Source organism: Mytilus trossulus, chromosome 10 (assembly GCF_036588685.1).
Source record: "Mytilus trossulus isolate FHL-02 chromosome 10, PNRI_Mtr1.1.1.hap1, whole genome shotgun sequence".
In the NCBI taxonomy this organism is placed as follows: domain Eukaryota; kingdom Metazoa; phylum Mollusca; class Bivalvia; order Mytilida; family Mytilidae; genus Mytilus; species Mytilus trossulus.
The window spans coordinates 76,728,071-76,744,123 of record NC_086382.1 but is presented as its reverse complement, the minus strand read 5'-3'; the positions used below and the strand labels follow the sequence as shown (position 1 = coordinate 76,744,123).

General features: G+C 32.4%; 2 protein-coding genes across 2 annotated transcripts; one reads left to right on the top strand and one right to left on the bottom strand.

Annotated features, from left to right (window-relative positions):
• Window positions 1-896: 896 nt before the first annotated feature.
• On the bottom strand, window positions 897-9,243 carry LOC134688190 (DNA-(apurinic or apyrimidinic site) endonuclease-like). The gene is made up of 7 exons (XM_063548660.1): window positions 9,226-9,243; window positions 8,583-8,813; window positions 5,130-5,328; window positions 4,342-4,413; window positions 3,558-3,704; window positions 2,709-2,892; window positions 897-1,867 (listed from the first exon to the last, which is right to left on the bottom strand). The coding sequence occupies exons 1-7, from the start codon at window positions 9,241-9,243 to the stop codon at window positions 1,750-1,752; spliced, it is 969 nt and encodes a 322-aa protein (XP_063404730.1). The 3' UTR covers window positions 897-1,749.
• Window positions 9,244-13,572: 4,329 nt separating this feature from the next.
• Window positions 13,573-16,048, top strand: LOC134688586 (ankyrin repeat and SOCS box protein 8-like). Its single transcript, XM_063549394.1, has one exon. The coding sequence runs from the start codon at window positions 14,008-14,010 to the stop codon at window positions 15,010-15,012; it is 1,005 nt and encodes a 334-aa protein (XP_063405464.1). The 5' UTR covers window positions 13,573-14,007; the 3' UTR covers window positions 15,013-16,048.
• Window positions 16,049-16,053: the final 5 nt, after the last annotated feature.

Genomic DNA, 16,053 nt, shown 5'->3' with positions numbered 1-16,053 from the left:
CCTACTAACGAAGTCAAAGAGGACTTAAGGTTTGTACTCTGTCTGTATGTACATCAGGTCAGTCAGGCAAATCTGTTTTCCACACTATTTTCCTTTGTGCTTGAAGATATGGTTTTGATATTTACTATTATGATTTATCTGGACAAGTTACAGATCAACTCTGAATGTTATTCTGGTCTGATATTTTTGTGCAGGGTTATGGTCCTTGGACTTAACAAATTCACTCCAATATTCAGCTTTCTGCACGTTATTGTCATGCTTGAAGATGTTACTAAGTAATTCAATAATTAGAATATTGTTTTATCATGACAAATTACAAATCAAATATAATTTTGCTCCAGTCTGATGATTTTTGTGCAGATTAGTGGTGCTTGGATTTCGAAAATTCATGCAAATAATCAGTTTTCCACTTTTTTTCGACAACGCTTGAAGGTTTTGATTTGATAATTGGTACATCATTTAATCATGAAAAGTTAAAGTTACATTTGGTTAAGATTAAGTTACCTGTTGAGGTCCATTTCTCAGATATTCATAAGATCATCTATATGTGGTGTAACGTGTACATTCTATCAGACAGGCTTTTTCAAGGTACTTTGATCAATGATAAGTTTTTGTAGTTGGTCCTTTTCTCAGATTTTGTAAGCATTGTGTCAACTATAGTTGGTGTATCATAGTGTGGATGATCATATTAAAATTGTTTGTCTGTCTGGAATTGATAGTGTTATGTTTATGCAAAGATCTAAAGTGTGCTCCTCTGCCATTAAATTCTAGAAAGAATATTGACATTGATATATAAACTTCCATATGTTTTATGGGTTTATACTTGTAATATGTTTTGTTGGGTTTTTTGTCTTTATAAATTATGCAGCACATCAATTAAAAATAAACAGACAATTGAAAACAAATGATGAAGTTTAATGAAAAATCTACAAAATGATCTACATTACATTCAGATTCACAATAAAAGTTTATTCTATGATGATAACACTAAAGTGTATTAACCTTTGTCATGTATATTTATGATCTATTGTGTTCAAGAAAATTTCTTAAATTTTAACCTGTGAGTCATGTTTATGATACAGAAATATTCTCAAATTCCTAAAGAGTTTAGTAAATATACAGAATTTTTTCAAATAAGTTCGTTGAAATGCAACTCATCTAGGAGTCTTCTTAATCACTGTTTAAAAGTCAAAATGTATTGCACTGTTAAGAATTGTGTGTAGTATATCTTATCTAGACCATATCTATAAAATCTAAAATAAACAGACTATGAAGTCTACATTTATTAATCAACTGCAAGAAGAAAATTTAAAGTGAATGTATTATGAACCATGCATGTTTTATGGAAAAACACCATTATTATTATGTAAAAAACAAATTTCAATAAAAACATGACGAAAATCTTAAAAACAATTTTATATTGGTCAATAAAAATAAATTTGAAAGATTTATAAAAACCAACCCTACTGCAGGCTTTCGTGTTAAACATTTGTTTTAAAAATAAAATAATCTGTGCACAAACATCTTGCAGTGATATAATATTTGGCTAGCAGACGACAACTTATTTCGTATTTAGTTTTTGGTCTAATATTTGAAAATGTCAAACTCATTTAAATTTCATACACAACACAATATGTCATTCATAATAATTTTTACTATTTCTATTGAAAAAAAAGGTTCTACATTTGTACAACATTTCATTCTAACATTTTGCACTTCATTCACAAAATTACTGCTTGACTTTTGACTTTAGAGCGCCATCTGTAGGACAATAGGACAATGATCACTCCCCATGACATCCTGTTGTATAGCATGCTCACACAAATCTTTCTTTAATCTGTCTGATAACACAAAGTAGTCCAACCTCCTGAAATACAAACATTAGAAATCTAAAACCTTTTAATAATAATTCTACTCTTTGGTTTAAATCCACCGCTACTCTCAATGATGAAGAACAATTAACCACTATAGTCGCCGTCAGCTGAAATTCGTAGCGGTTATCGGTAAAAATAATCTAAACTATCAACCACGTTCACTCGAAATATAGTTTTTTACGTTCCATTCATAAATCGCAAAAAGAAAATCCACTACTGACATACCTGTTAAGTGATTGCACTGTGATAATCCTGACCTTCACATTTTTCAAGACTATTTTGAATGGTGTAATCCGCCATTGTTTTTTCCGGAAGTGTTTCCGTGGAGTTCAATTTCATAACATTTGCATAAAGGGCAGGAAACCGCATCACATCAATGAAAAGAACATTTCAGGAAACTGCGCAAGTGACGAATTTCACATGTAAACAAATGATCCTCATAGAAACGAAGATGGCGGAATTACAATGTAAAATATTCTGGAAAATGTGAAGGTCAGGATTATTATAGTGTGATCTCTTAAAAGGTAGGTCAGTAGTGGTTTTTCTTTTTGCGATTTATGAATGGAATGATAAAACCTATATCTCGAGTGAATGCGATTGATAGTTTAGATTATTTTAACCGATAACCGCTACAAATTTTAGCTGACGGCGACTATACACAAAGAAGGTAGTTGTTTCAAACGAAAATAAATCATTTTGTTCATAAAAATGTCTGAAACAATTATCACATGATAAAAATATATTTAACTTAAAAATACAGACACACTGCATATCACTGTATCAAAGTTAATTACTTTATTATGTAATTGTGATACCCAAAACTGAAATATTTACCATCCCACATTTTTAGCTCTTGCATTCATCATATATGTCCAGAAGGACCAACATTCCCGGGCATTAGGGTACAATTCTCTGAAAGAGTCAAAGAATCCCTCAGCTAACAAGTCTGTAAATCCTTGCCTCTCGTCGTCATGGAAACCTGGGGTTTTGTTTCTGTTTGTCTTTGGATTCTTGAGATCTGAAATAAATCAAAACATTTTTATTGTAGACTGTAACATAAATTAGTTAGAGTTTCAGTGTTGTAAATTTGTTTCCTTGTTCAATTAGTGTTGTAAAATTTCATACTTTCTACATACTAAAAGTAGGTACACTGCAGATGTAAAAATATCTTTGTTGCTTCAACTCTACATCATCAAGCTGTAGATCAAGTATTAAATCATTCCCTTTCTTAGAAATTTCTTGGAAGGACGGATGAAGTGGAGCGATAACTAGACCTGCCTCCACCTGAGGCAAAGCAGGTAAGACAAGTGAAATTGCAAGCTACTGCTCACTGATGATACCCCCGCCGCAAGTGGATAATATTAATAGTGTAAAAATATGCAAGTGTTCGGTAAACAGGAAGTTGTCAAGTGATCAATCTGAAAACGCATTACACGATATAGCTGACTTAGATAAACCCTGAAACCAAATTTCAGAAATCCTTGTATTGTAGTTCCTGAGAAAAATGCGATGAAAAATATTCATGGGACGGACGGACGGACGGAAGGACAGACAGAGGTAAAACAGTATAACCCCCTTTTTTAAAGCGGGGGGTATAAATATATTTGTAATTGAACTACAATAGAATCAATAGAACCATAATGACTATAAAATATCATTAACTATTATATAGTCCTCATTTACCTGTTTCCTGGTGAGCTACATTTAAATCTCCACAATATATAACTGGCTTCTTAGCATCTAACCCTTTCATATAGTCTCTGAATGCTACATCCCATTCCTTAGTTCTGTATTTCAGTCTGACAAGGCCTTTACCAGAATTAGGAACATCTACAACAACATAAGACTCACACTATAGAAAGGTACACTGCAAAACCTGTAGAATCATACTCTATATTTTGTATGTCATATACTATATAGCCGGTTATTTTCACGGGTGTAAAATTTCGAGATTTTCAATGAATAAGGTATATGAAATATTTTGGCCGTTGTTATTTTGGCCGTTGTTATTTTGGCCATTGTTATTTTGGCATATTCAAGACTTTTTTCAATACCTTTGCATATACCCTTTTAAATTGGACTGATTTATTTTGGCACTTTTGTTCTATCAGTGAATATAAGCGAAAATTTACATCCCGGGAAAAATTTACACCCTGCGAAAATAACTGGATTTACAGCATTCCAAAGATCTTTTCAAAAAGTATCATGGTGTCAATGTTCTTTTTGTGTCTATTGTGGAAGAATAGTTAAAGATAGATAGGACATAAAGGGAATGTGTGAAGGTATGAAGGTAACTATTAGCTGTAAGGTACTATGTGTTTACAAAGCCATATGTTTTAGAATTTGATCATATCATTAATCAGACTATCATTTTTTGACTCTTAGCAGTCTTTCAATTTTGTTTACAACAGATTTGTGTGTTCTGAAGGAAACTCTGAGTTAAACAGATGTTATCACACAGACTTACAAGCTCCCACTAAGTAAAATGTATCATATTCAGCTGTAATTAGTCGTCCTTCGTCATCTAGCTTCTTTATACCTGAAAAAAACAAGTGAAAACCGATGGAGGAGATTCAACTTTGATATACTATTTGCAGTATTAGTAAAACAAACTGCATGATTTTAATTATTAATTGTTTTGGCTTTCAGACAGCTTTCAGTAACTGTGAGTTCTCTCAAATCCTATTTTCCTGATGATTTGACCAGTTGACACAATATGTAATGCATTTTTGAAAATTTGCTTGTTTTGTGTTACATCTTGTCTCACTATTTTCTTTTTTATATACCACCTATGGTTTTAGTATTAAGATAAATTTTTAGTTCTGTTCCCTTACAATGAACAACAAATTAATTTTGTAAAAAATACTTCCTTATTCTAATAACAAAATTATTATGTTTAAAGATACCTGTGTACGACATTTTGTCCGAGGTTACAGTTGTCTATTTGACAATTGTTTTAAATATTGTATTGATATTGTGTCATAGATCAAATTTATTCCTACAGTGTACAATGGTGTATGTTAACTTGTTTTTGTTAATAATTATTTTTGATAATGTTAGGCCATTTCAATTGATACCTTAGAGTGTGTCTATTGATGTTGTACTGTTATACTACAGTCTATTGATTCAGGTTAGAATGAAGGTGTTACATTCATTTTATCTTAGAGTATAGAGCAGTTCCCCGAGGAGAAATAAGAATGGTAGTCTGGGACAGAAAGTGTAGCAGGGAGTTTCTTCTGTGTATTTAATCCTTACCCATTCCATACGTAACATTGATTGGTTTTTCTTTAGAGTATAGAGCCGTCCCAGCGTACCCCTCAGTGTCCCCTGAGGAGAAATAAGAATGGTAGTCTGGGACTTTGAGTGTAGCAGGGAGTTTCTCCTGTGAACATTTCGTCTCCTGGATACAAAATATGTCTGGTTTATACTTCTGTAAATAATCTATACCATCTTTCTGAAATATAGAATTGATTTATTGATGAATCAACATCCAGCAGCAAATATCACATGGTATTGACTGTTATATTTATACACTATCTCTCTTACTGCACTATATTTTTAGTTATTCATAAAAACAGGAAATTATGACGAAATGGAAACATAGCTTAACAGTAAGTGTATTAAAAATTTAATTGTGTACAATCTTTTTTCCAACAATCTAGTATCTACAACTAAATTTAGTGGTTGTCGTTTGTTTATGTGTTACATATTTGTTTTTCGTTCATTTTTTATATTTAAAAAGGCTGTCAGTTTTCTCTTTGAATTGTTTTACATTGTCATTTCGGGACCTTTTATAGCTGACTATGCGTTATGGGCTTTGCTCATTGTTAAAGGCCATACAGTGACCTAATATTGTCAATTTCTGTGTCATTTTGGTCTCTTGTGGAGAGTTGTCTCATTTGCAATCATACCACATCTTCTTTTTTTTATATTTGTACTTCTTTCACTGCTTTGGTACACTATTCAAATACATGTCCATATAATTTACATACTGAGAATCCATCAGACAGATTTTTGAGAGAAATCTCACTGAGTAAACAACATTTAATACGTAATCTAACATGTCACCCATCCTTGACAAATTTTCAAAAATCTTTTACTTGGGAGACATACATGTACCTGTATGTACATGTAGGTAACATATATCATGCATATATAACAAGTGAAACTGCGAGCTACTGCTCACTGATGATACCCCCGCCGCAAGTGGATAATATAAATAGTGTAAAAATATGCAAGTGTTCGGTAAACAGGAAGTTGTCAAGTGATGAATCTGAAAATGCATCGTACGGTATAGCTGACTTAGATAAACCCTGAAACCAAATTTCAGAAATCCTTGTATTGTAGTTCCTGAGAAATATGTGACGAAAATTTTCAACTTGGCTATCATGTGTAAAATCATACAAATGTTCGGTAAACAGGAAGTTGTCAAGTAATCAATCTGAAAACGCATCACACGGTAAAGCTGACTAAGATAAACCCTAAAACCAAATTTCAGAAATCCTTGTATTGTAGTTCCTGAGAAATGCGACGAAAAATATTCATGGGACGGACAGACTGGCGGAAGGACAGACAGAGGTAAAACAGTATACCCCCCCTTTTTTAAAGCGGGGGTATAATGAAATATATATGAATGTTTATACATATGGTATATAATGGTATATCAGTACAAGTTTAAAATCTACCAGTTACTTAACTTAACTTAACTTACTTAAGAACAAAACACAGATTTGTTTCATGTTCTTGCCTATCATTCCACATACACATATGAAAGGAATAATGTACATGTAAGACTTAAATTAACTACTGAACTCTGTCCAATATCCAATATAGATGTACATAACATTGTCAATATATACATGTACATGATGTACATGAATGTGAAATGTTTGTGTCTGAGTTCATTAATTCCTTTAGAAAAGAACAAGCTCAAGTTTTGTTATTTCAAAGTATATAAAAGAATAGCAATACAACTTTACAATCACAGATGTTGTTCTACTTGAGTACAGAATAGTTATACTGCATAATTCTACATTGCTTAGGAAACCAAATGGTCTCCCAAAAGCTTGACATATATCTATTTTTAGTACCTTTAACCAAGCCCTGACACAATTAACATTCCACGACACAATAGTCTTGGTACATATCTTTAACCAAGCCCTGACACCATTAACATTCCACGACACAATAGTCTTGGTACATACCTTTAACCAAGCCCTGACACCATTAACATTCCACGATACAATAGTCTTGGTACATACCTTTAACCAAGCCCTGACACTATTAACATTCCACCACACAATAGTCTTGGTACGTACCTTTAACCAAGCCCTGACACCATTAACATTCCACGACACAATAGTCTTGGTACATACCTTTAACCAAGCCCTGACACCATTAACATTCCACGACACAATAGTCTTGGTACATACCTTTAACCAAGCCCTGACACCATTAACATTCCACGACACAATAGTCTTGGTACATACCTTTAACCAAGCCCTGACACCATTAACATTCCACGATACAATAGTCTTGGTACGTAACCTTTAACCAAGCCCTGACACCATTAACATTCCACGACACAATAGTCTTGGTACATACCTTTAACCAAGCCCTGACACCATTCACATTCCACGACACAATAGTCTTGGTACATACCTTTAACCAAGCCCTGACACCGTTAACATTCCACGATACAATAGTCTTGGTACATACCTTTAACCAAGCCCTGACACCATTAACATTCCACGACACAATAGTCTTGGTACGTAACCTTTAACCAAGCCCTGACACCATTAACATTCCACAACACAATAATCTTGGTACATACCTTTAACCAAGCCCTGACACCATTAACATTCCACGACACAATAGTCTTCATGGTCTTGGTACATACCTTTAACCAAGCCCTGACACCATTAACATTCCACGACACAATAGTCTTCATGGTCTTGGTACATACCTATAACCAAGCCCTGACACCATTAACATTCCACCACACAATAGTCTTGGTACATACCTTTAACCAAGCCGTGACACCATTAACATTCCACGACACAATAGTCTTGGTACATACCTTTAACCAAGCCCTGACACCATTAACATTCCACGACACAATAGTCTTGGTACATACCTTTAACCAAGCCCTGACACCATTAACATTCCACGATACAATAGTCTTGGTACGTAACCTTTAACCAAGCCCTGACACCATTAACATTCCACGACACAATAGTCTTGGTACATACCTTTAACCAAGCCCTGACACCATTAACATTCCACGACACAATAGTCTTGGTACATACCTTTAACCAAGCCCTGACACCATTAACATTCCACGACACAATAGTCTTGGTACGTAACCTTTAACCAAGCCCTGACACCATTAACATTCCACGACACAATAGTCTTGGTACATACCTTTAACCAAGCCCTGACACCATTAACATTCCACGACACAATAACCTTGGTACATACCTTTAACCAAGCCCTGACACCATTAACATTCCACGACACAATAGTCTTGGTATATACCTTTAACCAAGCCCTGACACCATTAACATTCCACGACACAATAGTCTTGGTACATACCTTTAACCAAGCCCTGACACCATTAACATTCCACGACACAATAGTCTTGGTACATACCTTTAACCAAGCCCTGACACCGTTAACATTCCACGACACAATAGTCTTGGTACATACCTTTAACCAAGCCCTGACACCATTAACATTCCACGATACAATAGTCTTGGTAAATTTCCTTCCATCCTTTGTTTTAGCATCAGGGTTAATCTGTGTTGGGAACGAAGTATCTACATCATCAGGTAGATCTGTACTGGCTGTGCTGGACTTCTTATCTATCTTTGTCTTCTTGGGGGTTGGTTCATCTTCTGCTTCTGTTGTCTTTTTGGTTGTTGCTTCAACTTCTGCCTTCTATAATAAGATAATCAACCAAGCGATTTTATTGGATAAACAAATTTAATTATAAAGCACATTTAATATTAAAATAAGGAGATGTGGTATGATTACCAATGAGACATGTGAGACAACTATCCACCAGAGTTTAAAAAATTAAAATGTTCTTTCTTTTATCAGTAGATTGAAGTTTCAAAAATATATATATACACCACATCTACTTGCTATTGTGTCTGCTTAAAAATATATGATAATGTAGTACTGAACTTACTAATTATTAATGCGGCAATGACTATGCAGTGTGGGCTTTCCTTATTGTTGGAGGCAGTATGGTGACCTGAAGTTGTTAATTATTGTGTCATTTGGTCTCTTGTGGAGAGTTCTCTCATTGGCAATCATACCACATCTTTCATTTTAAATTTACTCATACCTTTTTTGTAATTATCATATTACTAAGATAATTGTTTCCACAAGATACACGTACGTTTTTATATTTACTTAGATAATGTAAATCAGGAGTGCCCTAGGCCTCTATCTGAGATTTCTATTTAACAATCAATTTATATTCAGTTTCAGCATCTACATAACTTTTGAAACATTTTTTTGATAAATCATCATTACTAGAAAAAGTGTGATTAAGTTCTTTTTAAAGTTATAAAAGGTATATTTCTACCTCTCCTTCTTTTGAGCTGAGCTTTACTGTGCGTATTGTTGTGTGTGTTTTTTTTCTATATTGAGAGTTAAATGGGGAGGGTTGAGATCTCAAAACACATGTTCTACCCCGCCTCATTTTAGCACATGTCCCAATTTAAAAGCCTCTGGCTTTTGTTAGTCTTGTATGATTTTTAATTTCAGTTGCTTGTATACATATTAATATGATTTTCAGACACCCGAGTAAAGAAAGATAACTCAATCTGATTTTTTCCTAGCATTGAGTTACTCACTTAACATATTCTAAAATATGTCTACATACTTCTTGCCAGGGTTTCCCTTGGGTCAATTATTTTTTTCGCCACCTCTTTTGCCAAAACAATATATTTTTCGCCACTTTATTATTTTTTTCGCCAAGTAACACACATATACACATATATTTTTTCTTCTTCAAATTTTCCCTTTTTTCAAGACCCCCCCCCCCCTAAATAGGAAGTGTTTTTTACAACAAAACAAAGCATCTTATCACTTGGAATTGATCGCTCATGTAAGTTGTAGTCATTACATTGAAGGGTTATTCTCATGCCAACCTTTTGAATATATTTCTTCATAACGACAGTTTTCTTTTCTAGACCATCGTAAATAAGTAAAACAATATATATGCTTTAAACACTAGTGTAACTGAAACAACTTTGAAGTTCCAATTCAAATCAATTACCTATATGAAAGTTGAATGATAAAGTTTTAAATCAGAGACTTTTCTTGCTTTTGAACAGTTTTCGTCATAACAACAGTTTTCTTTTCTGGACTATCATTAAAAGAAGGAGAGGAAGCGTAAAAATTTTGCTTCAAACACGTGCGTCGAAAAGTGGTTAATAAATCCCTTTCGTGAAATGTTGTAAAGCAAATTTATATCCGAGTGAAATTTGTTCCGGAGGAAAAAATGTCGCAGTAGTTGTTGTTATTTTTTTATCCGGAGGAAACTATTCCACTGGGATATTTTTTCCTTTGCCGTGAAATTCTATCTGGGTAGTTTACTTATTGAATAGTTATTAGAAAAAAAATATCCTTTACAAATACTATGAAATAATAAAAGTGTATTTGAATTAAACCTATTTTGTAAAAAAAAACGTATTTTAATGGCAATTATTTCACAAATTATCATTGAAAAAAATTCCAAAAAAAATTTAAGTAAATATCATTCTTTTAAAAGAAAATTATCATTAAACATGTTAAACATAAGAAAGACAATCAGAAATAATTTCAAAGATCATTATTGTGAAATAATATCATGATTAAATAAGGTATGTGAAATACATGTAAAAGTGAGTTGTTTTCAGATCTCAGTACAAATATAAATTAAAACGTAAAGGTAAAAATATAGTTGCATTACTACTGTTAACAGTAATGGAAGAATTTGATCATGATAATATTTTTAACTATATATAAATAGTCTGGGGACAAAGATGTTGTTTTTAATTATATGGAAATCAGATAAATTATAGCATAACAATATATTGGAACAAAAGCAATTGTAACAGCTGGATAGTATTTACCTGTGAAATAATATCTGTCTTATTAAATATTTATGTTGTAAGACATCTTGTTATATGAATGAATATATAAAAAATAAGATTCAAGGAAAAATTTCACTATGAAATAGATTCAGGAATATATTATAATATATTAATATCTTTAAAATATAAATTGCTCATATATATTTACCTCCCTTTGATAAATTATGCAAATTTGTTCTACCTTTGTGAAACATTTTACAATTAAAGTCAGGTATATATTGATTGCGAGTAACTTACATACTAGTTAATGGGAGTATATTTCACAAGGTTCTGTGAAATATGATACGGCAAATATATACCGGTACATACTTTCCGCATAACACAGATAGATTTTCACTCCTCTGGAAAAAATTCTACCTGTGAAATACCATGCCTAGAAAAAAATTTTCGTGACAAATTATCCTCAGGATAAAATATCACAGAGGAAGAAATAAACCGTTACATAGTGCGTAGTGACAGAAGCCATTTAACAATATCATTTTGTCATATCATATAATGAACACCTTTATTAATTAGTCCTTTGATGTCGATAGCTATGAATGCAATCAGCTGATTATTGATTTTCTGTCAAATCTTAACGAGTTCAAGGTGAATTCCGAGTTTTGTCTGATCGGTAAAGTCAGAGAAACCCTAAAAAAGTAAATAGACAAGATGGCTGAAAATAAATCGTTATATATTTCTTTCGCCAAAGACGAATTTTAATCGCCACAGTTATATTTTTTTCGCAAATTGCGAAAATGGCGACCGCCAGCGGAAACCCTGCTTCTTGCTTAAGAATATATATATGTTTAGGTATTTCGAGTTATGGGAAAAGTTGAAGAGGGTCTTAGTAGCATTGGTAGGATGCCTTGGTCATCTTTTTCTGTATTCCTTATCTTTAATGCAATTTTTTTTACTGTAGCTATATCCTAACATTGTGAATTTACTGAGCACAGCTTTTTTTTTTAGCTGTATTGCTACGAAGCACAGCAGAGGTAGAAAGGTGAAACTGGTTTAGTGTGTCAGACCATAAAAACCAAATGAAGCAGGTCACCTTTCAACTTTGCTATGATCTAAAAACTTGTGTGACAAGCTGTTTGACAAGTTTTTCAGCCTAAAAAGTAGAAAGATAGAGTTCTATATGGGCAAATGATGTTGGTCCTGTATAACTAGTGATTTTAAGGAATAAACACAATGTTTGATTAATATCTTGATTAAAATATGCCTCAATAAAGGAAGTGTGGAGGGAGGATTTGTGGAAATACCATCTTAATAAAATATAGACACTAAAATATACTACTGAGACTTGGAAAGTCAGAGCTAAAAGAAAACATAGAAGAAAGTAAAGATTTTATTAAAACGCTGAGACAGTATGGTTCCCTTCAATTAATGAATGGCTATTATTTGTTTTGAATTTATTGACCCATAAAATTAATTTTTGACTCTTCACATTCATAGATTTTCTATAAAACTCTTGATTTATTTGCCACTAAGTCCTCTTTTTCTATCAAATGCAATGAAACAGTAAAAAATAATGCTTTGTATCAAGTTTCCCCTTGGAATATGTACTAAATGGCCTATCTCTATCATGTCTATTATTCACTATATCTGTAGTTTTGATACAATTGAGGTTTGAAAAAAGTTTGTACAAAAATGGCTACAGAAGGGTACATAAACCATAAGAAAAACACAATACTGGTATGATGCTGGAATACAATACTGGTACAATTTTTTTATACCAGTATTGTGCACAATACTAGTATACCAGTATTGCGATCACCAACTACAGGAGATCCGAACCATGGACGAAACGAAACATTTTGTTTCCCATTGATGGTCTGAGCACTGAAGATACACAAATTATTTTCTCAATTTGCATATAAAATATTTATTTCACAATAGATATAGGAAGATGTGGTGTGAGTGCCAATGAGACAACTCTCCATCCAAATAACAATTTAAAAATTAAACCATTATAGGTTAAAGTACGGCCTTCAATGTTTACATAAATAAGCCCATCGTCTTTTAATATATGTAATTGCGTTTTATACTGTGAAATAACAAAGTGATTTTAGCTGTATAAGTCCGTGTAATATAAGCCCATTGTGTATAATCAAGAAATTGATGTGCTCCTAACCACAGGAGGAAGTTACTGAAAGAAGAAGAAGACATACGCTTGCAGAGCTTAGTAAGTGACAAAATATATTTTAGCTATTTATTTTTGCTTTAGTTTACCTTTCTTTTTGGTGGCATGGTACTTAATTTCGCTGAACTGATGAATCTATTAAATGCCGGTATCAGCAAATTTCTGTTTACAAACAACATTCACAATAGAAAATTTCCCGCCATATGTTCAAATATTCCGAAACGAATTACTTTAAAAACGATGTAAAATATTTCAAGTCATCCTTGCTTTTTGCAGTACTTGATTGCTGAGCTTTAATTAATTTACAATTCATTTGAAAAACTTTTAATATAACATGTCTTTTCATTGTAAATAAACATAGGGTTTGATCTTAACATTGTTTCGTTTATATGCGATTCCGTATTTTTAATTGAACGGGCACCTGCCGGAAGTTTACATTTGCTAAGTTACGCATGGACGTTCTAAAAGCTGACTTTCTCCCTTGAGCATTTTTTTCTGATTTCACAAATTCAGTTCATTGTCATGGATAGTTTGCTATTCATATGTTTGAATTGATATTTCATTTATACTGTGCAAAATGTGGTACTATCTCAAATTATTAATTATGCATACATTTATTCCAAACAGTACACATAATTTCTTCAGCTGTTCCGAAATACCAGTACATAACTATAGGGGAGGAATAAAATATTAATTTGCCTCATTATGATTAAGAAGAGTCAATACATAATGTACCAGATTCTTCTGATCATTGATTTTATGACAGGGAGCACATACTGATTGAGGATGACTTAGGACACTCAGGCTGAGCAAATTTAGAATAGAAAATAACTATTTTTTGTGACAAAATTGAGAAACTATGGATTATTTTGAAGATGACTTACACCGATGTATTATTCAGGGTGATGCAGAGACACTACATGAATATTTGAAGAAAGGCTTGGATGTAAACCATGCTTTTAGAAGTAATGAAAGACCAGAAAGAGTGGGACAAACAATGGTGGAAACTGCAATAGAAAATGATCAAATTAATATTGTAAAAGCTTTAGTACAAAATGGATGTAACACAAATCTAAAATATATAGTGGATGTTTTCAACTATACATACATTTTGAAACCATATAAAAAAAGAGAGCGACTAAAATTAACAATTATGTTTAAGTGCATTGTAAAAGAAGATGTCCCAATGGTTAAACTTCTTGTTCAAGGTGGATTTGATGTGAACATTGTTGATGATCGTGGATGGTCTCCCTTGTTACATGCTGTTGATATGAATAACTATGAAATGGTGAAGGCCATTCTGATCAGTGATAATTGTGATGTTAATATAAAAGATACAGCCAATCTTAGGCCTCTTCACATGGCTGCCATGCATGCAAACAGTAAAATAGCTTCCCAGTTGGTACGTAGAGGGGCAAAGGTCGATGTTGTGCAAATCAGAGGCTGGACACCTCTTATTCTAACATGTCGTGCAAACTGTGTACAGACTACCCGCTTGCTACTGTTGAATGGAGCTAATCCAAATCATACTGGATTAAATGGTCATACCCCACTTTCTACAGCTCTCCAGTTTAGCACTTGTAAAGAAATTCCAGAAATGCTGTTAGAAGCAGGTGCATCAGTGGACATAACTTTAATTAAAAGATGCCAAAGTGAAAAGTTCCAGAATCTCATTCTTCACCCTGAGCTGATGGGACTGATTACGTATTGTGCTGAATCTCCTCAAACTTTGAGAACACTTTCTTGTCTTGTTATTAGAAATGCATTGATTCATTCAACACAAAACATTCATTTAATGAAAAAAGTAGAACAATTACCATTACCAAAACTCATAAAGGAGTATATCTTATTAGGACATTTGTAATTTGTTTAAATTGTTGATACTCCTATGTTTTGATGTACGATGGATCAAGATCTAGAGTATAATGAAAAAAAGTCTTTTAATGCTACAACAAAAAAAGTAATTTTTCAACTGAACACAAGGACTCAATTCATGCAATTAACATGATTAACCAATTGCAGTTTTGTACCTTTTTTATTTAAAGTTTTCATTATGGCTTTTAAAAATCTAAATAAAAATAATTAATTTATTTAAAACTATTTTTGTGTATCAACAATTAGTTAATAAAATACATGTCATGTTATCTGAAGAATATCAGTGTATATATAACTTATTTTATTTTGGATTTTTGCCACATTACATAGAATTTAAAGGTACACTAAACATTCACAATTACATTTGTGCTGATAAATTTGAATTCATCATGTTCATAGTTAATTTTTTTTTTAAATTTCTTACTTTAAAGTAATTGCGATGTTTTTTATAAAATCTACTGCATCTTTTGATAAGATATGAAGTATGTTTTATCTGATTTTATAATTATGTTGAGAGAAGGAGGTGAAAATGATGATGATAAAACACTATTAAATTATCTCTTCAAAATATTGTAGTGTGTCAAGAGTTTAAAAGATATAACCACAAATCACAGTGTTCTTCACACTTGTATGGTGATAAAACATCTAAAATTCATGATTTCTTTTGTTCAGAAATTCACTGAGAATAAACAAAACTTTTAATTTCTGTGTTTTTTTTTACCACATTCTTATTCAATTAATCATTGCTTAACTATTATCTTATTGCTATTGGTTATCTTTCGATTATTTATCCAAAATACTTTTTCCCATGACCACACATACATGAAACATGCTATAAATTGGGAATTGTGTATTGATTATGACATAAATTAATAAATAATTAATTCTCTTAGTCATAAAACACTTCCACAGAGGATACTTATATAATTAAATCAGTGTCTTAATTAACAAGATAAGCCTTCTTCAAACCTATATTGATTTATAATTAACAAGATAAGCCTTCTTCAGACCTATATTGATTTTTGTATAT

What these genes read in the sequence shown, in the direction of transcription:
- LOC134688190 (XM_063548660.1), bottom strand. An exon ending in ATTTTACTTAGTGGGAGCTT is followed by an intron (nt 3,705 to 4,341) that starts GTAAGTCTGTGT and finishes ATGTTGTTGTAG; the next exon opens with ATGTTCCTAATTCTGGTAAA. An exon ending in AGAGCTAAAAATGTGGGATG is followed by an intron (nt 1,868 to 2,708) that starts GTAAATATTTCA and finishes TTTGTATTTCAG; the next exon opens with GAGGTTGGACTACTTTGTGT.
- LOC134688586 (XM_063549394.1), top strand. Translation starts at nt 14,008, where the DNA reads ATGGATTATTTTGAAGATGACTTACACCGATGTATTATTCAGGGTGAT.